Genomic DNA, 13,760 nt, shown 5'->3' with positions numbered 1-13,760 from the left:
CTGATTTTAAGTAATGAAAATACGTTAACCTTCAATCTGATTCCCCTCCAGCACTCCTGTCTCAGATTCCCTTCTCATTGACCCACATGCAGGCACGCAGGCTACAAGGGCACGTCTGTTTAGAAACCACCTGTCACCCCAGGGCCTTGACATGGGACTGAGTAGCTGTTGCTTAACTTTTCTGAGCGGATTAAAGTGTTAAAATTATAACGAGGGATATGTGTGTCCGCATTTAATGTTACGTGCATTTTTCTAGTCAGTTCAGACTTCTCAAAACACTCTTCAGCAAACCCTTCCGCATCAGTGCCTTTCTTTACTGATGCCTTTGAATACTGTTCACTTTGGTGGGATTCATTCAGGGGCAACTTCTCCCATTTGGTGGTGGTTCAGGCTGGGCTGGAAAGGAAGAAGGGCAAGAAGGTGCTGATGTATAAAATACCAGCCCTAACAGCCCAGCAGTGTGTGCCCTGGAAGCCCCCTGTGTGGGTGCTGAGAGCTGGGCCTCTTGGTCCTGAGCTGCCCAGCCCCCACTGGGGCCTCGCCCCCTCCCCCTCCCTCCCCCCCCCCCCAGGCGAGCCCGGGGCACGTTCTCCTCCTCTGCTACGTGCTTGGCCTGCCCTGCAAAATAGCCCTCTGCTCAGCTGCAGTGCTGACAACAGTATCGCTTACCTACCTGTCTGGGTTCCAATGATTTCTGCCTCAAGAGGAGTGTGGCAAAACCTCAGGGAGTAAAAAGAAAAAAGTGCCCACAAATGGAGGAAAGACAGCTGTTCTACAGCCACCGTCACAAGTAGCCACCGGAATCTGATTTAAATCTGTTCGCTTGATCAGTAGCTCATCTTTGGAAAGCAAGATGTAGCAGAGGCTGAAAATGTTCTCATGTTTTTTGCCCATTAATTCCACTTCTAGGAGTCTAAGAAAATACCCAAGATGTGGATTGAGAGTTCCTGCACGACCTTCATTGTGACGTTGTTTACAGTAATACCCAAACAGGTGATATTATATAACATTCATTTGATTCATTTGATTGGTTATGTAGGCAAGAAAAGTGTCACTGCAACTTCTTTTATTATGAACATTATTTCATATTATGCATCATTTTGGGGGGAAGAAAGTGGGAATAAAAATTCAGCAGGCTCTTCCAGTCATAAATCTGTGTGTGTGTTTGTATGCATGTATAAATGTGCGTGTGTGTATTGCATAGAGAAGAGCCTGGAAGAAAATGTGCTAACATGGTGTTGGTTTAGGGAGTGTGGCTGACTTATTTTTCTCTTCATACTTTATTAAAAGCTTTTTACAATGGCATTCCTTACTGCTGTCATAAAAATCCAAGCTTATAAGAACAACTAGTTTAAAGCTTTTTTATTTTTCTTATTCTGGCAAAATTAATAATTTTTAAGAGGAAAAAAAAGTCTTGAAATTGTCTCATGTTTTGGTAAAGAAATAACCAGAAACCCTTATATTTTCTAATCTCTTATTTATATTAGTTTCCTAGGGCTGTCATAAAATAGTACCACAGATTGGGTGATTTAAACAAGAGGAATCTATTCTCGCACATTTCTGGGGGCTAGAAGCCCGAAATCGAGGTATCAGCTGGGCCGGGCTCCCTCTGAGACCTCTAGGAGAATCCTTCCTTGCCTCTTCGTTGCTTTCGGAGGTTTGCGTGATCTCTGGTATTCCTTGGTGGGTAGATGCATGTCTCCAATTCTCTGTCTTCACATGGCATTCTCTCTGTGTCTTCATCTTCCCTTTGCAAATATCCCTGTATCTAAATTTTCCCTTTTTATAAGGACTTGGTCATGATTGGGTTAAGGCCCACCCTAATGACCTCATTTTAACCGGACCGTCTGCAATGAGTATCTTCAAATAAGGTCCCATTCTGAGATTTAGGAGCTAGGACTACAACATACCTCTTTTTTTTTGGAGCGGGGAGCGGGGGAGACACAATTCAGCCCAAAGCTGAATTTGTATATTTTTTGAAAACTTTCTTCAATTTTACTTTTTTTTTTTTTTTTTTTTGCGGTACGCGGGCCTCTCACTGTTGTGGCCTCTCCCTTGGCGGAGCACAGGCTCCGGACGCGCAGGCTCAGCGGCCATGGCTCACGGGCCCAGCCACTCTGCGGCACGTGGGATCCTCCCGCACCGGGGTACGAACCTGTGTACCCTGCATCGGCAGGCGGACTCTCAACCAGTGCACCACCAGGGAAGCCCTTGAATTTTACTCTTGCTTATCAGTCTTGTTCTGTCTTTATAATGTGATATGTGAGTACCTGCTCCAGTCTTCTACTCTTACATTAAACATGTTTTCCCTTGGTAATTCCTTCCCTGTTATGAATATCTTTATTTTCATATACTTAGTTTGATTTTTTTCCTCTTATTTACTGTTTCATTACTTTATTTGAATTTTACCATAACCAAATACTGTGGAACTTTTGTCCTCCAAGCGGACCTTTTCTAAACCCTTCATGTATATCCAATAGATTTGTTACATTCTTCTCCTTCCCCTCTAATGTGGAACTTTATCAGTATCAGTTCAGGTGGTATATTGTTTTTCAGATCATCCATTTAAATAAGTGTAGGTAATCTGCTCATCTTTAAAAGCAGCTCCCACAAGAAATGGAAGATCAGAGAGGTGGTACTTTCCTCCTATGTTTTCCCTGAAAGGCAACAGTTCTCCTCTGCTCTTTGGTTTTGTCTTTGGCTGATACGCTGATTCTGTGTTATGGCACTGGTGTATTCTTGGCTTGTTTCCTCTCTGCCCCCAGTCCAGCGGCCACCCCTGTGGGATGGTTATTGCCAGTCCTTTAAAGACCAGGCCTGTGGCTCCATCCCTACTGTGAAACTTTTAAAAAGTTTCATTTGAAAGTAATTCCAGACATAAAACATTGCAAAAATATCATAATAGTTTTTAAAGAATTGCTGATTTAACATAATAGATGAATGTATGCCCATTATAAAATTTCTAGCAATTCAGAAATATAAACTGAAAATAAAAATTCTCCATCTACACACAGTTTTTAAACAGCTTATTAAAGGCTGAATTATATCCCTCCCCTCAGTTCATCTGTTGAAGCCCTAACGCCCAGTACCTCAGAATGTGACTGGAGACTGGGCCTTTAATGAGGTATAAATTAAAATGAGGCCTTTACTGTGGGCCTTAATCCAATATGGTTGGTGTCCTTATATGGAGAGATTAGGACACAGACACACACAGAGGGAAGAACTTGAGACAAGCCAAGGAGAGCGGCTGTAGAAGAAACAACCCTGCCAACACCTTGACCTCAGATGTCCAGCCTCTGGAATTGCGAGAAAGGTTTTAGTTGTTTAAGCCCCCCGGTCTGTGGTGTTTGTCTTAGCAGCCCTAGCAAACTAGTACAGAACACAAGTGGACCATGGTGTATATTCTGGAACTTGCCTTTTTTTCATGGAGGGTACACTGGGCATCTTCCTAGGTCAGTATGCATAGGTTTACCTAATTAATTAATAATGTGATCTTTTTAATGGCTTCATAGTATTCCGTAGCATGGATGTATTGTATAGTGTGTTTAATCATTTTATTGCTGGGCATTTAGGTTGTTGAAAATTTCACTACCAGGATCAGTGTGACAACAGACAGCCCTTACTAAGATTTTTGTGCCTAAGTGGAAACTCATCTATAGGATAGCTCCCTGATAGCGGACTGGCTAGATCAAACCTTTTGCAAGCTATCCAATTGGTATTTTGTTTTGAATGTATATATCCTAACTCCTCTGGTAAATTTCAATTCCAGAGGATGTGAGTCCTTTAGTGATTCTTTGTATCCTCCTAGTCTAGTGTAATATGACTTTCTCCTAAAAGATTCTGAATAAGTGCTACTGTTTTGCTTTCATCAGTTAGCCTTTAATTCAGTCTAAAATGCAGGGAACAAGGGGAAAGATGGTGAGCAACGTGACCCTGGCAGGCCCGTCCCTGTGAGCCGCCATGGACACCCTGTCAGGTTAGGTTTTTTTGGTCACATATTTCCTCCCTCCCTCCCTCTCCCTCTCCCTTCTTTTTTCCCTGATTACAAAACATAATTTCATATGCCTTTTGAGTCCTTTGTGGAATTGTTTTGTTCTGCTGTTTCCCAGGAACACACTAGTAATGAGTAACATAAAACCGAATCCAGTTCCATTAATCAAGCAGAGCTCATGCAGGTATTTTCTGTAGAACTTAGGCAGCCTTGCTGTCGTGTGTCTTGCCTTGCCTCCTCCGCGGCATTTACAGGAAGCAGCAGGGGCTGTGTGGGGGTAACTGATGTTGCTGTCTGCCACCGACTACCACCTGTTGTACCGTGAATCAGCAGCCCCGTGACACTGTCCAACACACATGCTGAATGTTTGTCAGCTGCCACTTCCCGTCTTCCCAAAGTGGCGTAGTCACAGAGCCTCTCTCTCTCAGACTCGGCACTCTGGGCAGCAGGAAAGGCTATTTCCAGAGGTAGAGAGGATGATGGATGCAGACTCACCATAGCAAGACACCCACAACCACTAGTCATCTCCATGCCCTTGATGTTGAAACTGATTATGGATACGTGGAGAAAAGGATGGTTCTGGGATTGCAGTGTTGGTAACAAGAGTTACCTTTTGAATTTTATGATCGGTCTCTCTATTTACCCCCCAAGTCCTGTCTTTTTTTTTTTGCTTTAAAGATATGGAAAAAAGAATTTCAGTTTTATTGGAAAAACCTCTTGAACAGCCATGCTCCGTGAGATGCTAACGATTCTCATGCTTGTGGGTTCTGGAATAATAATAATAATGTAATGATAATTATTATTATTATAGTTAGCACTGAGAATTAGCCAAGTATTTGATGTGTGTTAATCCCCATGACAGAGCCACAAAAATGGGTGTCCTTATTCATCTTGCTTTACATGAGGAAGCTGAGACTTACAGCAGTTAAATGAGTAAGTGACAGAGCCGGGTAGGCACTGAGTCCGTCTGACACACATTGCAAACTAGTTTGGTGGACCCCAGTCTCCTAGACTCCAGACTCTCTTGGTTAATGCTGCCAGGCCTTTCCGAGCTGTCCTGCTGGTCCTGACCTGTTGACTGGCTGTAATAGCTCCAAACCTCTCATCCCTGCCTTGTTGACCCAGGATGCTAACCATATTCTGCCCGTGTAGTCTCCCACCCTTGCTTCTCCAGGCCTGCCCCAGTGTCCAGGAGTGGCACTGACATCTTTCCTGAGAAGTCAGTGAAATGACAACCACTCAGCTGATGGCTTACTGTGTGCCCCACACGGCGCCAGACGCTTTATGTAGACGAGGTATAAATGAACACATTGACTATATGAAAACAGGAAGACTGCTATATCCTTAGAATGGAGTTTTGTTAACTTCGGTTTAGAGTGGACATCCTAGTTACCCTGTTCCTGACACGCACGTTTGAATTTCTATTTTGGTTTGAATTTGATAATTGTACCCACATTTTCCATTTAAATTTTCCATCCATTGGTTTCCTTTTTCTTTTTTTTTTTAAACTTTATTGAGGTATATTTTATATGCCGTAAAATTTACCCACTTGAAGTGTGTAATTCAGTGATATTTAGTCAATTTATAGAGTTGGGCAGCCATCACCACAATCCAGTTATAGAGCATTTCTCTAACCTCATAAAGATGCCTCACCTGTTTACAGCCACTCTGGGGGCTTCTTTTGCTCCCTCCTGCCCCCATCCTGGACTTTAAAATACTTTCTCAAGGAGGGGGGTCAGAACTTGCACTGTGGACCTTCTGGGATTTCCTTCTCTGTTAGCACGAGCTGTGGTGTCTGGCATCAGTGCTAAAAGTCTAGTTGGTTCTCTAAATCCTGGTGGCTTCAGATGCTGGCTCCCTCAGGGGGACCTCAGATATCTGCAGCCTCTCCCCTGGCGACTTCACCCAGAGCTTTTCGATAAGGGGACACAGACACCTGCTGTAGCCCCAGCAGGATCCCTCCCACCTCCACCCAGACTTTCCATGGGGCTCTTTCACCTTGATGAGGAGATTCTGTGGGACGAACGAGAGCTGGCATGTCCTTGGGTACTAAGGGCAGCCTCCTCTGGGTGCATGGTCAGCGCAGACCTCCCCACTATACCCACCTCTGCTTGGGGAAATGGTGGTGGCGGTGGGTGAGTTTGTTTCCGTCGCTTCTGCTAACTCACGTGGTTGCAACGTCATCTTCCCATGGCTCTTCTTCAGGTTTCGGCAACGCTGGAGTGGTTTGCCAGTCCTGCTGTTGAGCAGAGCGCTGGTGAGATGTAATTGCATCTCACACCTCACCATGTGACAGTGTGCTGTGCTCCTATGCAACCCTAGACCTCTCCTCTCTGTCCCACTTTATGTATTTGTTTGTTCGCAAAAGTTGCCAAGGAGATGTGCCTCTTACGAACTGTGGACTGAGATCCTCACACCAGGAAGTGCAGAGCTACGTAGAATATAGAATCTTTGCTGTCACTGGGAGCTTTGTCCACGGCAATCCCTTCACCTTTTGTTTGGGTATTTCACACACCAGTGTTCCATGTAATATACACTCCTTAGGTTGAGAAAAATTGAGGCTCAGAGACATTAAGTAAGCGGACATGGTCACACAGCAGAGATACACACAAACTAGGTCTGTCTGCAGACTGAGGAGTAACAAGGTGCAAGGAAGAAATCTTGTACCCAACACCAGGGACATAGATTAAAATGAAGGAACAGCCCTATGATGGACTATTATGCAGTTATTTAAATTCCTCTATTTAAAAATATTTAATTGAGCAACAGAAGCTGTTAGAAGCTATGGACAAAATGGAGCTTGTGAATATGCAGAGTGAAAAGCCCAGCATGAGATGTGTAACATGCTCACTCCACGAAGCGATGCACATTATAAGAGCACAAGCAAACAGAAAGGAGAATGGGGATGAAGCGAATGAATAAAAAAGGTACTGTTGACAAATATAGACTCCGTGAAGCACAGCACCCCTCTGGCACCATTCCCCTTACATTTCTAGGTCTTTCTTTGGCTTCTCCTGTGTGGCTGTATCCTCCTCTAGCCAGCCCTTTAAACAGAAAGGTTCATCAGGCTCAGCCCCAAGCCCTCTTCTCTCCCCAGGTGATCTCGTCCAAGCCCAAAGCTTCATAGCCAAAACACGCTGGTAACCCACACACTGCTGTCTCCAGCTCTGTCTTCTCTGAGTGCCAATCCAGTGTCTCTGTTTGCCGAACATCTCTACTTAGATGTCCCAAAGCACCTCTAAGTTAAATGCGTAATAATCCTGTCCGTAAAAGCAAGCTTGGTCCTTTCAGCATGCTCTGTCTTAGTGAATGCAATCATTTGTCCATCTAGCTACGGCCTGGGTACCATCTTGGACTCCTCCCTTGCACTTATTTCCAGTAGCCAACCGGGCACCGACTCCTGTGTATCATGCCTTCTAAATCTCTCTTGAATGGTCCGTGTCTCCACCTCTACCACCACCACTGTAGTGCAGTCTGTCATCAACACCCACCTCGATTGTGAAAATAGCCTACTCACTGGTCTTTCTGTGTTCATTGTCTATATTCCTGATTTTTCCCATGCTGCTACCAGGTTGATCTTTCCAAAACATGAATCTAATCATGCCTTAAAAGGAAAGTCTTATTGAGATATAATTCACATACCATACAATTTGCCCATCTCAAGTATAAAATTCATGCTTTTTAATATATTCACAGAGTAGTGCAAACATTGCCACAATCTAGTTTTAAGAATATTTCCATCACCCCAAAAAGAAACTACATATCCATTAGCAGGGACCTTCCATTACCGTGTATTCCCAGGCCTAGGCAAACACTAGTACTGTACTTTCTGTCTCTCTGGATTTCCCTATTCTGGACATTTTCTATAAATAAAATCATACAGTATGTGGTGTTCTGGGACTGGCTTCTTTTACTTAGCGTAATGTTTTCAAGGTTCATCCATGTTGTAGCATGTGTCAGCCCCAGTTGAAAGAAGGAATGATGGACTTGGGGCCTGAGGATATCGTGGGTGAATTCTACTCTAACACCAACCAGGTGTGTGATACAGTTGTCCCTCAGTATCTTTGGGGATTGGTTCCAAGAGCCCCTCAGATACCAAAATCCGCGGATGTTCAAGTCCCTTGTATAAAATGGCGTGGAATTTTCATATAACCTATGCACATCCTCCTGTATACTTCGTCATCTCTCGATTAATTATAATACCTAATACAGCTGCTGGCACATAGCAGATTCAAGTTTTCACCTTTGGAGCTTTCTGGAATTTTTTTTTCGAATATTTTCCATTGGTAGTTGGTTGAATCTGTGGATTTGGGACCCATGGATACAAAGAGCTGACTGTACATCACTTCTCTCTCCCAGGCTAAGTGTTCTGATCCATAAATGAAAGCTGTGAACTGGTTGTGATGATTCCACTGGCTACAGTATAATGGGCTTAGACTAGTACCTGGAGATACTGATGCTAGAGAAATGGTTGTTGAATCTGAATCTGTGCAGTTTCCATGGGCACAAACCATCCTCTTTCCTGGTCTAAACTCTTACTCACAGGGCTTTGTAACTGGCAATCTCTACTTCTCCATTAGTCAGAATCCTTCACATCCTTCCAGGCTGACCTGAAAACTCCCCTCCTTTGTGACCTCTTTCCTTACTAGCTGAACCCGCAGTGATCAGTCCCACCTCTGACTTCTCGCTGTCTTGTACCACTTCTTTGATAATTTCTTCTTCTCCTGTGTTCTCTGTCTCTCTTTTTCTAGAAGTCTTGTTAGTCTGATATTGGATCCATGGATAGGTCTTCTGTTATCTTTTCTATCTTCTTTTTTTTATCTCGTGTTTTGGACCTTATTTTTGGGACGTCATCTTAGTTTTACTTTCCAATTCTTGTGATGAATTTTTCTGTTTGTAGTCATTTAAAAATTTTCAATAGTTCTTATTTTTGTCACAATTTTCCTTTCTTTGGCATCCTATTTTTATTTTACGGTGCAATTACTGATTAGAGTTTTCATTTTTTGAGTTCTCATCTATACCTCATTTTTCTTTAAATTTGTTGGAGTCATTAAAAAAATAAAGGTCTCTATGCTGAATGGCTGGTCATACTTGCGTTCATTCAGATTAAAGTGTGAGGCAATAAAAATGTCCTGTATGTGGGCAGGACCTGTTAACTGGAGGGCTTTGGAGTTTGAGAGCATCCTGAATGCCAGAATGCGGAGATGTTTCCAGTGCGGCCGTTTGATTTGTTCTGAGGAGAGCTCTCTGATGATTAGACTGGAGAACTGGGTGGGTGTGGATGCTGTCTGGATACCAGGTGTTTAAAGTGAGTGCAGTGGGGCAATGCAGCTGCTGCTTGTTCACAACTTCATTTCACTGTATTCATCATTCCTGTTGTTTCTGAGTTCTGAAACTCACCAGCGTTTGGCAGAATAGACGAGCTTTTTTTCTGGAATGTATTCCCTTCCACACAGACTCCAGGCTGTGATTTCCTGTTATTTTCATTTTAACCTGCCTTCAGCCATCCTCTATCTTCCAGACATGTGTTGAATTTTCATTAACTGCCTCCTCTCTTTAATTTTCTTTACTGTTGTTGGGTTTATGTCCACTTAAACTTTTTGGCTACCATTTTTTGGTTTTTTTTTTTTTTGCGGTACGCGGGCCTCTCACTGTTGTGGCCTCTCCCGTTGCGGAGCACAGGCTCCGGACGCGCAGGCCCAGCAGCCATGTCTTACGGGCCCAGCCGCTCCGCGGCACGTGGGATCCTCCCGGACCGGGGCACGAACCCGTCCCCTGCATCGGTAGGCGGACTCTCAACCACTGCGCCACCGGGGAAGCCCCTGGCTACCATTTTAATAGGAACTCAGGAGTGGGAAGGAGTTAAACATATTCAACTTTCCATCTAGAACTTTCTATACTACTTATTTAATTATTCAAATCAAGATAATTTTCTGCTTGTGAGACTGGATTGTTAGGGATCATGTTTATTCTTTACTTCATGAAGTCTAGCTCAATTTCTTCTATGTGGGTGCTCAATTGAGCTTTAACATGTAAGGTCCGCCACTTTACTTCCTGTTTCACGTTTTTATCTGTCCTCACAAGTGCAATTTCTCCTAAGATGGACTCACATCTGGAGAGCCATTTGCATCTCCATCTTATGGCCTTTTCTATTTTCTGTCTTGACTGTGCACTTCTGCAGGATTTGAAAGAGATGGGAAAATATGGTGAGTACCCTCGGTGGAGAGATTCATATTCTATAACTCGTCTTCAAAGTGATAGTCCTCTTGGCTTACTTTCCTTCCAGGGAAAAGCATAACCTGGGCATTTTATCCCTTATCTCTTGCTTGTTTTGGCTCACTAGGAAGAGTAGGTTATTTCCTCTTGTAAGTGCCAGAGTTCTCTGAGTTGGGGGGCGCCTTTCCCTCCTTCCCCACGGCTCTGAACACGTGGGTGTGCACACTTCCATGCCCCCACCCCACATACCCTAGTATACGCTGGACATTTTTCCCCTCAAAAGAAAACCAAATTGGCACTCTCATCCAAGTAAAAATCATCAAGCGGAGCAGCATGACATGGTCCTTAAATCCCATAGGTCATATTTTTGGCAAATAGCTGTGTCCTGTAACTGTCATTCCCATAATGTCCAGCTTACTCATCATCGAATACATGACATTTTCTTGATCTTGGAATGTTCCATCTCAATTAATATTGGAGGAAAAAAAGTCATTCTTCTACATTGTACATGGAAAAAAAGTACATCATGGGGGTTTCCCTGGTGGCGCAGTGGATAAGAAGAATCTGCCTGCCAATGCAGGGGACACGGGTTCGAGCCCTGGTCCAGGAAGATCCCACATGCCGCGGAGCAACTAAGCCCACAAGCCACCATTACTGAGCTACTCACCGCAACTACTGAGCCTGTGTGCTGCAACTACTGAAGCCCGCGCGCCTAGAGCCCCTGCTCTGCAGAAAGAGAAGGCACCGCAATGAGGAGCCCGCGCACTACAACGAAAACCCAACACAGCCAAATGAAAAAAAATATATATATATACATCATGGAGCCTTTTCTCATCAAACTATAGAAGAGAAATTGGTGCCCTGCTGGGGTCTCCCAGGGGAGATGACTGGTCCAGCTCAGGAGGAAAGCTGGAAGATTCATGTATTGTGTACTTGGAAAAATTCATTGGGATGTTTTTTCTTTTTGTGCTTCAGTAATTAATAAAACCACCCCAATTTATTCACAACATGTATTCAACACAGAGTAAAATTTTATTTGCACAGAATAAAATTTAACAAATCCATAATCCAACCCATTTGGAAATAGACAATATAAGAAAGAACATTGATTTTTGGGGACTAAGAAAGACATGACTTTGCATAGTAACTCAGCACCATCTTCTTGCTTTCTATCTTTCTATTTATTTACTATTGTGGTAAAATATATATTAAATTTACCATTTTGACCATTTTTAAGTGTGCAGTTCACACATTCACAGTGTTGTGCAACTATTACCACCTTCCATTTACAGAAGTTTTTCATTATCCCAAACTGAAACTGTGCCCATTAATACTAATTCCCCATTTCTCCCTCCTCCCCTCCTAGTAAACGCTGTTCAAGTTTTTGTCTCTATGAATTGAATTTGCCTATTCTAGGTACCTCATTTAAATAGGCTAATTTACAAATTAGTAAATTACAAATATTGTGACAGTACAATATTTGTCCTTTTGTGTTTGTGTCTTTTCGCTCAGTGTAGTGATTTCAAGGTTCATCCATGTTGTACGTAACGTGTCAGAATTTCATTCCTTTAAAAAGCTGGATCCGCTGTACGTATAGACCACATTTTGTTTATTCATTCATCTGTTTATGGGTATTTGGGTTGTTCCCACCTTTTGTTTATGGTGGCTAATGCTGGTTTGAATATTGGTGTAGAAATATCTAAGTTCCTGCTTTCATTTCTTTGGGGTGTACCCCCAGAAGTAGCATTGTGGGACCATAGGGTAATTCTATGCTTAAGGCTTTAAGGAACCATCACAGTTTTCCACAGCATCAGCATCATTTTACAGATGAGGAAAATGAGGCTTGGAGAGGTTGCCTTACTAGCCCAAGGTCACATAGCTGGCCTCTAAGGAGAGTTACTAATTTAGATAAATAAGTGTAACATGTATAGAGCTTGCCATAAATAGGCTGTCCATAAATGTATATTCTCTTGCCTTCTCCCTAGAGTTTACATTTACTTAAGACTCCACAGTCTTTCGTGTTCTTTACAGATCTCACAGAAACAAACAAACCCCTGCATCTTGGCTAAAGTGATTCGAGAAGCTTCTCATGTTTCAGAAGTGCCAGCTCCTTTCAAGCAACTCATGTGCTAATTACAAACCACCCACCTGTGTCCCTAGCCTTTTCTCAGACTTTGGTGACTGTAGTTAATTTGTAGTTTGTGGTTCTTGAGAGTAATAGAATTGCTTTATAAATTATTTCAATGTCGAATTTTCAGAAATGCAGATTGATCTTCCCCTTTCCCCTGTCTAGTCCCAAACACAAAGGTTGGAAGTAGTGAGCTCACTCTGTGTGTAGGTGGGCTGAACATGAAGGAAAGAGTAGGGCGTGTGAAGTTGAATTTGGGGGCCCTGTTGACCTTTCTTTGTCACAGGCTCTGCTTCTTGGTGTCTACCTTTAGACTTTGTCTTCTGGGTGACAAGTGACCTTCCTTCTCTGTCCTCACTCTTTAATACCTGCCTGTAGGTTGTCTATCGGACATTTAAGTTGGTGTGATTGGAAATCAAGCTGCACTTCTCCCAGGATGATTTACATCTAAAGCCTGAGTTCTGATAGTGAAATAAAAGCGTATTATAGAACTCCCAACAGGCTGGTGGGTGCTGAATTTTGGAAACTGGGGCTGAGATGGTCTTCCACGATGACAAGGAAAGCGTGCCTCGTAGGAGAGCAGCTTTGGATGTGAAACACTGACATTACCTGCAGTATTTCCTGGCTTAAGGACTAGAGTTGGGTGAAGCTGCTAAGTAGAGAACAGTTTGGGAGAAGTCAAAACCTCAAGCACCCTCAGTTCTCTCCTTTTTGGGCCAGGAGGAAATTGATTTTTTTCCTGAAAGAGTGAGATCACCAATCTAAAACACTCCCAGTCATGGAGGAGTTTGGGACGTCAGGAAGGTGAGGAGAGGAGGCGTTTTATTGCTTTGGGGGTGGAGAGGAGAGCAGTAAACAGAAGCAGCATTTCACCCACGCTGGGACACGGGAAGACCGGTTCAGGAGGTGTAGTTCCGAGTCTGTCAACAAGATGGTGCAGGAACTCCGCTCTCAGCCTCTCCTCTGAGGCAGGATCCGTAGTCTCAGCCAGACTCCTGGTAGATTGATAAAATGGTTAGAAGGCACGATGAAGCCTTCACTGTGGCGAAGATACATTTTGACGTTTTAAGCATTCAGATTGAATATTCAATTAGAAATGGATCGAGTTCCTAATAAAGTAAATGAAATTACGAATGTGTACAAGAGCTCCTTGTACAGTGCCTGCCTATACGAGGGATCAATGTCAGGGAGAAGCAAAAGGAGACATGGGCAAGATGCTGGGTGGGGTGATGCAAAGCATCTCACGTTCCCAGAGAATCTTGAAGTCTAACTGGGGATTCGTTCCTTTGTCACACGGGGCATTTACTGCAGACAGCACTACTCTGGGTGCTGTGCAGACAGCAGTGAAAACTATCCCCAGCCTGTAGAGAGCTTGCATCCTATTGGGAGGATTAGACAAGTTAGATAAGAAGAATATGATGATAT

General features: G+C 43.4%; 2 protein-coding genes across 2 annotated transcripts in view; both read left to right on the top strand.

The window, feature by feature from the left end:
- The window catches only part of ACSL3 (acyl-CoA synthetase long chain family member 3), an 85,358-nt gene extending 84,053 nt beyond the window's left edge, over positions 1–1,305 (top strand). The window contains exon 15 of the mRNA XM_019923494.3: positions 910–1,305. Within this exon, the coding sequence (XP_019779053.2) occupies positions 910–917 (8 nt within the window). The 3' untranslated portion in view covers positions 918–1,305. The remainder of the gene's footprint in view (positions 1–909) is intronic.
- KCNE4 (potassium voltage-gated channel subfamily E regulatory subunit 4) overlaps positions 908–13,760 on the top strand; it is an 82,055-nt gene continuing 69,202 nt past the window's right edge. The window contains exon 1 of the mRNA XM_073807203.1: positions 908–993. The gene's annotated coding sequence lies outside the window, so the exon portion shown is untranslated. The remainder of the gene's footprint in view (positions 994–13,760) is intronic.

Source organism: Tursiops truncatus, chromosome 7, assembly GCF_011762595.2.
Source record: "Tursiops truncatus isolate mTurTru1 chromosome 7, mTurTru1.mat.Y, whole genome shotgun sequence".
NCBI lineage: Eukaryota > Metazoa > Chordata > Mammalia > Artiodactyla > Delphinidae > Tursiops > Tursiops truncatus.
Note: the sequence above shows the minus strand (reverse complement) of the source record. Positions and strands in the feature narration are given on the sequence as shown.